The sequence below is a fragment of the Stenella coeruleoalba genome (assembly GCF_951394435.1).
Source record: "Stenella coeruleoalba genome assembly, chromosome: 15".
Lineage (NCBI taxonomy): Eukaryota > Metazoa > Chordata > Mammalia > Artiodactyla > Delphinidae > Stenella > Stenella coeruleoalba.
Window position 1 is genome coordinate 27,272,225 of NC_137161.1, and position 12,275 is coordinate 27,284,499.

The 12,275-nt window shown below is 42.1% G+C and overlaps 1 protein-coding gene across 1 annotated transcript in view; it reads right to left on the reverse strand.

Annotated features, from left to right (window-relative positions):
- Nucleotides 1-11,528: 11,528 nt before the first annotated feature.
- The window catches only part of CSNK2A1 (casein kinase 2 alpha 1), a 53,500-nt gene continuing 52,753 nt past the window's right edge, over nucleotides 11,529-12,275 (reverse strand). Inside the window, exon 13 of the mRNA XM_079944761.1 lies at nucleotides 11,529-11,811. Within this exon, the coding sequence (XP_079800887.1) occupies nucleotides 11,696-11,811 (116 nt within the window). The 3' untranslated portion in view covers nucleotides 11,529-11,695. The remainder of the gene's footprint in view (nucleotides 11,812-12,275) is intronic.

The following is a 12,275-nucleotide window of genomic DNA, read 5'->3' on the forward strand; positions in this document are numbered from 1 at the left end:
CCCGCGCGCAGGCGCCCTAAGCGGTGAGAGGAAGAGCGCGGGGAGCGCGCCTCGGAGAGTTAGTTGCAACTGAATTTGCAGAGCGTGGCACTCTTGAAGAAATGTGTTTAGGAGCAGATTTTATCATTTCTTTTGTTTCTCTTATCTGTAAAATGATACTGATAATAAAACTACTGAACTCACAAGAGTTCTTGGGAAAGTGCTCAGAACACTACCAAGCATATAGTAACTACTCCATAATTGTTCACTCTGTTTTTGCTTACCAAGAATTTTACCTGCTGTCTCATTCCCCACAGGTACTCCTGTCATCGTACTTGGTGACTTCAGGGTTTAGCAGAACCATCGCATACGGTTATGCAGATTGTGCACCGCACAATGCCAAAGACGCTGTTCACATAGACGGTTATGTAAGCAGTATTCCCTTTGAGTTATACAAAACTGGCCATTCATCCAAAAGGAGCGATTGTCTTATCAGGTCGTTGACCGCCTCGTCTCCAATGACAGTCCTTTCTCTTCAATAGGCCACTCATTCCCTTGGTCACACCCCTATCGTTGTGGCCAGAAACTGCCCCACCTCTTAAATCTCCAGTGCTAGGCCTCCCTCACTGAAACTCCCATGATTCTGGTTGCTGGATGACCCCTACCATGACAATTCTTTATTCTGAGGCATCTAGCACATGGAACCCATTACTACTGGCCCGTCTTGGTTTCATTCAGGTTGCATGGTCCACCATCACATTTTAAGTCCTCTTTTATGTCCTCTGGGTAGCATTCATGAGCAGAAATTACTCTGAAGTTCATTTGATTTTTAAAACTAATACTCAATGTATTAAATTTAGAAATCCCCAAACCTTGTTTTTCCTTCAACTGACAAATTTTACAATTCCATTCATAAATCTAGTAAATTTTAACAATCACTTTGGTACTGTAACTGAGCAGGACCCTATGGGGCCTTCCCAGGACAGACTCCCCCACCATCCCCAACCCGCCAACCATGTCCTCTGCCTGCCCCTTGTCTGTAGAAAAACTTTAGCCTCCTAGGCCTTCCTCAAGTTCCAAAAAACAAATTTAATCTGAGAAGTGAGAAAAATACAGAAAGAAAGGAAAACAGTCAAATGAGGCAAAATAATAATAGTTTAGCCATTGAACAAAGTCAAGGCCCTTTAGTTCCTCCTCAAGGGCTGTAGATAATATTGAGCCATATCCTTTGAGTTGTTTTGCAGATACTGAAACCCCCACGAGGTGGAAGAAGTTAACTGTATGCTGTCCATAGACCAGTTGGAACTAAAAGGTTGATGATGTTGACTCCCGATCATCTCACCACCAACCAATCAGAAGAATGTCCATGAGCTGATCAAGCACTGCACAACCCCCCTCCCTCACCCTGTCTTTAAAAACCTTTCCCTGAAACCCATCAGGGCATTTGTCTTTTAAGCACCAGCTGCCTGGATTTCTTGCTTGGCACCCTGCAATAAATGCTGCACTTTCTTTCACCACAACTTGGTGTCAGTAGATTGGCTTTACTGTGCACAGGCAAGCAGACCCAAGTTTGGGTTGGTAACAGTACCATTAATAAACGTAGTCAATTAAGTTCCTTTGAACATTTGTAGTCAATTGATGTAGGTCAGTTGATGTAGGGAAGGGCATTCTAGTCTGAGAAAATAGCACAGGCACCATCTTGAAGCTAACAGAAAGCAAATCATAGTCTAGAAACTACAAGTGGTTTAGTGTTCTTATAGCACAGCATGAAAGACGAAGTGAACTTTGACACTAGTGAGGGCAGAGAAGTGTGCAGGGACAAGTTAGACAGAACCTCTTAAACCATATTCAAAGAGTTTGGACTGGATGGAGTCAGCAGGGTGAATTAACGAATTTTTTAGCATTGAATGTGGTCTTTGATGTCATCTAGATTAATCCTTATCTCCAATAAGAATCACCTCCACTTATCCATACAAATGTTTATGGCCCAAACCAGCGCTAGGCTATGAGGTGGGCCGTAGAGTGACAAATGTTGAGTTGCTCAACTTCTAAAGGGGAAGAGACAAGTAACCAGGCAATTGCAAAGCCAAGTGAAAAGAGGTCAGACAGAGGGCAACCTAGAAATCTGGGAGAACATGGAAAATCCCAGAAACCAAGAGATTCATGATTGAGTACAGGGCACGGGGGCATCTTAGGTCACTCTGGCAGGCAGGATTCTAGGATGGTCCCTAAGATTCCCACCCCATGGTATACATGCCTAATTAATTCCCTCCCCTTGAGTGTGGGCAGGTCTTGTGACTATCACAGGATCTCAGTCTCATGATTCCAGTGATGTTATACGGCAAAGATGAAAGGATTCTGCAGAGGTAATGAAGGTCTCAAATCAGTTGACCCTGTAGTCAAAAGAAAGATTGGCCTGGGTGGACCTAATCGATCAAGTCCTTTGAAACAGGGGTCCCCAACCCTCGGGCCACGGACGGGTACTGGTCCATGGCCTGTTAGGAAGCGGGCCGCACAGCAGGAGGTGATCAGTGGGTGAGCGAGCGAAGCTTCATCTGTATTTACAGCTGCTCCCCATCGCTCACATTACCGCCTGAGCTCTGCCTCCTGTCAGCATTATGGTGAGTTGTATAATTATTTTATTATTTCTATTATTACACTGTAATATATAAAGCGCACAATAAATTTAATGTGCTTGAATCATCCCAAAACCATCCCTCCCCACTGGTCCGTGGAAAAATTGTCTTCCATGAAACCGGTCCCTGGTGCCAAAAAGGTTGGGGACCTCTGCTTTAAAAGAAGGTGCAGGCCTTACCTGGAGAAATTCAAAGCAGCAGATATTCTCCTATAGGCCTTTAATCAATTTGTGGTATTTTGTTAAACAGCAAGTGACAGGAAATTTTACCCCCCCACCCCCCAAAAAAAGCACAGGCAAAAAGATTTACTGGCTCACGTAACTGAAAAGTTCTTGCCCTTCTGCGTCCCCTCTCTCTCTCTCTCAGCTGCCCATTTCTTCATGTTGACTGCATTCTCCCACAGGCCCTGGGTTCATGACTCTGGCAGCCCCAGCTCTCACATACTTTCTGCATCTGACCCTGTGAAATATTGCTGAATCGTCTTTGTCTCAGAATTTCCAAGAAAAGTCCCCAGACCCTGGGACTGAGAGTAGGCAAGAGGTGGAGATTGATTTGTGATTGCCCTAGGGTTTACAATACACATTTTAAATTAACCAATTTGCCTTCAAATATCCTGCTTTCATGGATAGTATAAAGACCTTACAACTGTAGATTCCCATTTCCTCCCTTCTGTTCTCCATGCTGTTGTCACATGCTTTGCTTCACTTCTGAAATCCTTCCTTCTCTTCCCCTTCTACCCCGAACCCCGCCTCACCTCACACTTGCAGACAACCGCTTAACTACATTCTGTCACTAGTTAGTTTGCATTTTCTAGAATATTATATGGATGGAATGTATGTAGTCTTTTTTGTCTGGTATTCACTCAGCATAATTATTTTAAGATTGACCCATGTTGTTGCACGTATCAAGTTTATTACTTTTTATTGTTTAGTATTTCATCATATGGATATATCAATTCATTTATTCACATTTAAAAAATTTAACGTACACTATAAATACACAATTCATTGCTAGTTTTTTTGCTTTAGACCTGGGGCCAGCAAAGGATGACCCACATGCATGCCAAAACCAGCTCACTGACTGCTTTTGTATGGCCCCTGAGCTAAGAATGGCTTTTACAATTTTAAATTATTGGCAAAAAAATCAAAGTAGAATAATTTGCGGCACATAAAAATTATATGAAATCCAAATCTGAGCCCATAAATAGTTTTACTGAAACACAACCATGCTCACTTACCTATTGTCTAAGACCGCTTTCATGCCACAAACAGTAGATTGCTTGCAAGAGATCATATAACCTGCAAAACCTAAACTATTTATCTGTTCCTTTACAGAAAGTTTGATGACCTCCTACTTTAGACTTCAATTATTTTTTTAAGGCAATTAAATTTTTTTAAAAAATTTACTTTCATTTATTCCATTCCCAGGACTCTTAATTTCACAGTGTAGATGCAAGTTTCTGTCTGGCATCATATTCCGTCTGTCTGAAGAACTTCCTCTAATATTTAATATTCCTTTAATATTTCTCCTGGCAATATATTCCCTCAGTTTTTCTTTGAGAAAAAGCTTTATTTCTTCTTCATTTTGAGAGATATTTTCAGTGGGTATAGGATTCTAAATTGACTGTTTTGTTTTTCTTTCAGCACTAAAGTCACTCCATTGTCTTCTAGCTTGCATGGTCTCTGATAATTCTTAGCTTCCTCTGTAGGCAATGTCATTTTTTCCTCTGAGCTGCCTTTAAGATTTTTGTCTTCTGTTTTAGCATTTTGAATATGATATGCCTAGTTGTGTATAAGTTTGCTTGGTGTTCTTAGAGCTTCTTGGATTTCTCTCTGGCTTGGTGTCTGTCCTTTGGCCTCTTGTGCCCCAGCAATCCACCAGAACATGCCCTGGGTAGCTGCCGCAACTTTGGTATGGGACCCAGAAGGAACTACATGGAGCAAACCTGAAACCAATCAACACAGGAGCCCAGTCCAGCCCAGTCAATCCTCAACCTGAAGCAGAGCTGCTTGGCTGAACCAGTTTAGGTCAGTTGAACTATAGCTGACCTAGAGATCTGTGTGAGGATAAATGTGTTTTTTGTTGAAAGGACCAGAGAGCAAAAAGCAAGAGAAAGAAAGTTTATCTATAATGATTCGTTAGAAACCTGGACAGGGATTCCTGGAAGCACAGCTATGAAAAGGCAGTCCAGGAAGCAGAACTAAGCAAGAGACGTGGGTTCTGATGGCAAGTGCGGGCTCTGGCAGCTCGAACCTGCTAAGGCTGGACCTCTCTCAAGCCAGCTCCAGCAGTCCCTCCTCTGGGAAGGCTTTCCTGACCATTCTTCCTCCCCCAAGAGTTCAGGACTTCTTTCTTCCTAAGGAGTTTTTGTACAACATCACAAACTCCCTTCCCAGAGGCAACTACAGCTAATATTTTGTTTTCCTCTAATCTTTTTACCCAGAAGCAGCCTTTTCTTTCAAGTGCCAGGGGATTCTTTGTTTTTACCTTCAAAGGCACTGAGGCTGTCTCCTATCTCCCTGGGGGCATTCAAACCTTAGCCCCTATGCTCTGAGGCCCATCTGTATCCAAGCCTGTGTTGGGGGCTCACTGTGACTTCAATACCCACTTACCTTCAGAATGAATGCTGTCTTCCTTTCTGCCACCTGGGAATTTCCACTTTTTTCTTTGAAATTGGCTATTTATTTGAAAGTAAATTATGTCAGTCAGCATCCTCACATATTTGGAGCAGGAGGTGGGTACTTACGAGTTAGCTCAATCCACCATGCTGACTAGCAATATGATTTTTTCCTGGGGAACAATTTGTTTCCTGCCTTTCTGCTTGCGTCTCATCTCTCCCAATCTCCAGTGTTTAGCGTAGGACCAGGCTCGCAGACATCAACACGTTTGTTGAGCGGCATATTTTATAAACGAATTCTGGAAAGACCAGTCAAGAAAATGAGTCCATGAGAAACTCTGATTCTGGGCTGAGGGGACAGAGCTGAGTGGGTGAGCAGGGAAAAGAATGAGGTGTGGAGAGCTGTGGGTATTTAGGTTTCTTCATAGGAAGTTCACCATGGAGTTCCCAGAACTGTTCAACACAGAGGAGCAAAGTGCTCCCTTTCTAGATAAGTCTACAAATGTTTAGCTGTAGCCGAGACTCTGACTCACAGGGTGAAATCAGGAAACCAGCTGCCAGCTGCTGCTGCTTTTCCTTTTCATCATTAGAGGAGCCAAGAAAATTCTGTCCAAGCAGATGATGCAAGAGTAAAGCTGACTCAGAAATACCCAATCCCCTCGGGAACTTCCCTAAGAAAGGGACTGTCCATCCTATAAACTCCCATCTGGAGGTGCCTGGGGAAGAGCTTCTTACATTGAGACCACTAAGAATCTCTGGTGATTATGACCACAGGGAGGCAAATCCAGACTGTAATTTGCTATAGTGCAAAAATATTTGGCTTTCAGTAGAGAAATTAAAAATTCAGAGGAGATAAGAGTGATAGACTCTTAGAGGAGAAGAGTGAGAGGGGGTGAGAACAGGGCAATGCTGGCCTTCATGGAAATTAGAAACGACCTGCATCTGTTGAAAACCTGTCATTTAATGCATGGATTTTTTTCTTCTAGAACCAGGTATTTTACTGCCATCTACTGTAAAACTGTAGAAATAAATGCACAAGTCTATGGCATTCCTAGACATGGAATCTTTTTCTGCACGTAACCTGCACAACTATACAGTTCAGAGTGGAAGTGAATATTTAGCCCAACTCTACTGTGTGCCAGGCACTTTCCAAACATTTATCATCTAATCTTATAACCACCTTGTAAAATAGGTATTAACACCCCAATTTTACATATGAAGAAGATATTAGAACCTCTGGGGCAGGGAGGAAGAGAAGAGGGGCAAAAGGGGCTTCGTCTGTATTGGTAATACAGACTTAACTTGGGCAGTGGGTTCATGGGTGTGTTACAGCCTCTTTACAACTTGGTACATCTAAAATGTTTTACAATAATAATTTAAGTCAGTTTTGAAGATTCAGAGAGGTTAAATTACTGAGCCAGAACTACACAGCCAGCCATAACTCTTATCAGAACCAGGGCATTTATAGTTCTACTAGGTTGCTTCTCTGAAGTGGTAAATTTAGCACAGAATCCTAGTAGAGTTATGAAATCTAGAAAGCACTCGTCCACATCGACTCCAGAACCAGACTACCTTGTGACACCCTCTGTATCTGTTCTACTTGGAGAACAGCCTGAATTTCACATTGTTATATACCAATGGTGGAAAGCAGGGGATATTGTAGCACCTAATTCTACTAAATTGGTCAGGATCGTTGCTCAGCCTTCAGCCACTCAAGGTTTCACCAAGGGCTCATTAAATTATTAAATAATTAAAATAAATAAGTAAACATTAAATAAACATTTTGTCATGTTAATCCAGTCTGGCCTGTGGCTTATAATTATAGCTGCACATCTATGAACAAGGCTCTTCTCATCTTGACATGTCCTTTATTCAACAACACTCCCACTAATTTATTGTGTGTGGAGGAGGGGGAAGGTGGAACTGGGAGTGGAGGATGGAATTACTATTTATTGAGCATCTATTATGAGGCTGGTATGATGCTAAGCATTTTCTTCGTGCTACTCCATTTGATCCTCTTCAATTCTGAAGGATATTAACACACTTAAAAAAAAGTTTTTTATGAGGATGCACAGATTAGTAAGACATACAAGGTCATCAGGGACTTTACATGCAGGTGGGGAGAGAGACAAAAATAACATAAGGTCAGGTGTTATAAGGAAAAAGGGTGCAGGGGTAGTGACGGCAGTGGGGGAAGCAGAGAGAGGTGACTTTTACATAGGATGGAGCATGAATCAGCACAAGGGAGGAGGAAATTACCAGCAGGGAAGTACAGGCAAGGACTGTTACGATTAAACAACTACTCAAACCCAGTTCTAATCTCAGGAGAGAAATCTGCTAGTGGGAGTGGTGACAAAACTAGATTTTTTCAAGAGATACTCAAAAGGTCAGTTCTAATTGTAACCACACTTGACAACAGGTGAAACAAGATGAAATTTAAAGATTGAGAGGAAATAAAAATGTCCAAATCTGTCAACCAATCCACAATTTTCTCTACTACTTTAGGACTACAGTAATTAGCCATACCCTGAAGATCTAATTTTACCAAATATATTCCTCTGTCTCTAATAGGCCCACTCTAACAACTTAATCTTCCTATCTGTCTCATGGATAAAATAAGAGTAAATGTGAGAAATTAATGTTCATGTAAGTTAGGCATTTCAGATATAAGATATTACACAATGGTTCCTTTTATCTAAACCACACTTCTCAACTCCCAATATTATTAACATACGGATGCACTGAACATTTAAAGGAAACTAAGAATTTGGGATAACGGCATTTCCTGATTTCAACTTTTCAACTGTTGTTAAATGATAAAGAATAAATGAAAATTCAAGTATATACTGTTGTAGAATTTACTCATTTGACATTAATAAGCAAGTAAACTCTGTTCACCTCTTTTACCAGCCCTTTTGGTAGTTTCTATTAAAGCTGCCAAGTATGTCCCCATTTGCTCACCAGCATATGCCTTCATTCCAGGCACCAAGACTGCACGTTGCCTCCTGCACTGGAGGTCTCTCCAAGGCTGACCTTCCACAGGGCTTACTGCCATTCACTGAGCACTGGCCTTTTCTGCTAACAAACCAACTGTCTCCATGGACCTCTGTATTTACGCACCAACTCAAACTTTCTAAAATCAGTGTCAGAGCTGAAAAGGAACTCAGAAGACATCTCATCCAGACTCCCCTGACTGAACACACACTGGTCCCAAGAGAGCCCAGAGGAGAGATCATGCTGTGAATTACTTGCAAAATCAGGGCCAAGGACTAATCCCCCATACCAGGGGCCAGGGGTATTAGGTTGAACAAGGGCATAACAGGTGCCAGACACTTGACATTCACTCTCATTTAATCCCAAAGAAGCAGTGGCTCCATTTTATAGATGATGAAACAGATTCAGAAGTAACTTGCCAAGTAGCCAAGTATGTGACGAGGGCAGGAATGAAACCAGTCCTGTTTAGCAACAACATCATGCTCTCTTCACTGTCTCTCAATGTCAAAAACTCCTACACTTCAGTGCTCCTCAACCAACCTTAATTCATCCCATTTCACATCTCCATCAGCCCAGTATTAAATTCAAAGCACTTGAGAACTAAGCCATCTGTCACACACACGGTGTCGGTTGGAGAAGCATATTGCTCAGGCTGCAGGGACATTTCATTTGTTTAAATGTTTTTATTAAAAAAAAATTAAAGACCTTCATGGCACAACTTCTTCCCAGCACAGTTATGTTTTAGTTATACCAAATACAATACAATTACAACCAATAAATCATCAAGGTGGGGAGGGGGAACTTATGACTTCAAACTTAAAAGGGGGGAGGGAGCACTTCAAACAAAGTTAAAAAAATACTTAAAGAACCTTTCAGAGTAATTGCCAACACAAGTGTCTTAGATTGGCTTTCCATTTCCTGCCATCTAATCAATGCAGACACAGGTAGTGCTGAGAAATGAAGTGTCCCAATACAAGGTATACAGATGAGGTAATTTACAACAACACAGAAGTTGTTACTCTGTAAACCCTTGCCCCCCACCCACCCACCCAATTGGGTCTTTTTTTTTTTTTCATGCTTCTGCAGTGACTCCTTAAGTAGCATTTTAAATACTTCTATTTCTTTTAAAAGGCTCTTGGGTGGCATTTCAGAGTCCTCTGCATTCACCTTACGTTTCTTGCAAGGTCTGATGCACGTTAGGAGGTCCAGCTGTTTGCAGCTCCCCACATCAGCCTCAGCTACACCTAGGTTCTCTGAGCTACAAGGGTGGGATGTGAAGTCTTGATTTACAGCCCTCCTCCCCACCTCAAAAGAAATAATTCATCAGTCATAAGTGTCCTGTTCAAATCACAATCCAGTGCAAACGTAATCTCAAACTGCATCTCTGGCACATCTGGTGCTTTGAGGTTCTGCACAAATTCAACATGGTAACCCCCACAGCATTCTAGGGCATAAAAGGGTCGAGAACAATAAATATCCACTGTAAGTGGCCACGAAGAAGATCACCCTGCCACATAGAGTGTCTTCCCTATGGTTGAGAAGCACTATAAAAGGAGGCTTTAGCTTCCTCTAAAGTTTACCATTATATTCACTAAAGCCACCACCTCTGATAAAGTTACTAGAGCTAAGATGGGTTACAAAGTTAGATAAGTTCATTAAATTCAACTCCTCAAACAATTATGTTTATCTATGACGCCCAGGTGAGAAAGACTTGTGAATCTATAAAGGTAGGAGAATGGGGAACTAAGACTTCAGGCCTTAAAATATGTTGGAAGAATTTTTCCTAGTCCCCACAAGCAGCTACGGTAATGAAGCAACAGGAGAAAATACAGAGCTGATGGTTTTGCTATTGTGCTTAAAAAACTAGGCTTCCTCAGTGAAGCACCTGATAAACTTAGGTGGCTGGATTACAGTGGAAAATCCACTTTACACACACAAACACACAAAAACTGGCGACTCTTCCCATCCCCAATCCCTGCACTGCTGAGACACAAAATGAATTTATGGCAAAGGATCCTTAATCCCCAGAGACGCTTTGGCTTGTGGAGCTTTTTTAAGGCCTCTCTGCCTGCCCGGTACCATGGGTTGAACGAGGGTTGTATAAAAATGGGGGCCTTGGGAAGCCTCCACGGTACAGGGCTGCAGGCCCCTCAGATGTGAACGTGAGCCACCCACCCAGCGAGACCTTTACACAGGGAACTTAAATCTAACCTTGATAAATAAAACCAAACGTTTATTTACACCAAAGAATTCCAACACTGGATCTTTCACATATGAAGGACAAAGTATTATATATATACACACAGCAAGGGGTGGCAGGGCTGTAACAAGAGAGTTTAGTTTTCCCACAATTACAGGTCTACCATTTCAGTTTCACTGGAGATAGTGGCTCTGCTCCTACCTCTCAGGTACATTTACAAGACTGAGGGGCAGGTCTTCTCAATGGATGGCATGTGAGGGAAGGGGAAGGTAGGAGGAAAAGGTAGAAAGCTTAAAATAAAATGCAGTGGCCACATCTCTCACTAGCTCTTCAAGAGTTACTAGCATGAAACCAACATAGACAATGTTTTTTTCTTTTGTAAAAAGCAATAATTATACCCAGTAACTAACTGAATCCAAAAGGGCCAAGTCAAAGAAAATTGAAATAGACTTTGCCTTCCCCCTCCTACCAGCTATAGAGCATGTTGGGAGATGAAAGGGGAAGAGGACCAAGGTAAGGAGCCTGGGAGGGACAGTATTAAAGTTTTAAACTGAACTGAAACTAAATTGTAAGTGAGTTGGATTTAGGTTAGGTCAATAAGACATGATTCATACTGAACAGACGTTTTCAGGACCTGTCTGCACTTTGGGTAGATTTTCAGCATCTCAGTGTAACTAAGACATATTTCCACTAGATTCACCAGTATAACCCCACTGAAGCACTTTTGGAGTAAAGTGATATAAGTGACTAGCAGTACACTGCTCTTATAGGTTGGGTCCTTCCTTCCTCCTTCCTTCCCACCTCCCTTCAAGAAGCTACATTTTTGTAATCTCTGGAGGAGAGCATGAAATACAAACCCCTCGAAGTGTGGGATGGTAGGGGAGCAATGGTGGGCATGGGAAGAGATCTCCACCCAAGCGCAGCAGCCAGATTGAGGCTGGTTTATCTTTGTTCTTTAGTGGTGAGGAACTGAATTTGGAAGGGGAGAAAAAAATTTGTCCGTGAAATATTCCACCTGCAGATAATTTTTCAGGGAATCCCCTGAGTTATGAAAAGTTCGAGTTAAAAAAAAAAAGAAAGAAAAAAAAAGAAAATCAGCCTATTATAATTTTTTTTTTTTTATGACTGAACTACTATAAATCCACAAGCAACGGTTCAGACACGGTGCTTCTGAAGTCTTTCACCCCCGCCCCCCCGCAGGCGCAAGCTGCATCGAGGGAGTGAGTGACTCCCCAGCCTCTGCTCAGGCATCAGGAGACAGAAGGGCCATTACTGCTGAGCGCCAGCGGCAGCTGGAACAGGCATCCCGAGGGGGTTGGCAGCAGCAATCACTGGTGAGCCTGCCAGAGGTCCAAGGGGTGAAGGGGTTGGCACTGAAGAAATCCCTGAAAGACAACAGCTGACAGTGAGCTAGAGACACCATGGAAATCTTAGTCACCAGTTTTTCAGAGCACCTATCGCAAAAGTGACACAAATTCTCACTTTATTAAAGGCCTCTCCTTAGATTTTTACAAAGTAAATCTAATTTCAAATTAAATCTTCACAAATTAAAATGACAAGCTCCAATAAATTTAGTAGACAGGTAAAGAAATCTAAGTTTGGAGAGTTTAAGCGGTTTGTCCAAGGTGCATGGCTAGTAAGTGGCATCTATGCTTGGATTCCAACCCAAGCCTGTCTAGGGCAGCATGTCCAACCAAACTTTATGCTCTGTAATCTGTACTGACGGCCACTAGCCATATGTGGCTACTGAGCACTTGCAATGTGGCTAGTGTAGCTAAGCAACTGATTTTACAATTTTATTTGATTTCAGTCAATATAAATAGCCACATGTGGCTAGTCACTATGAACT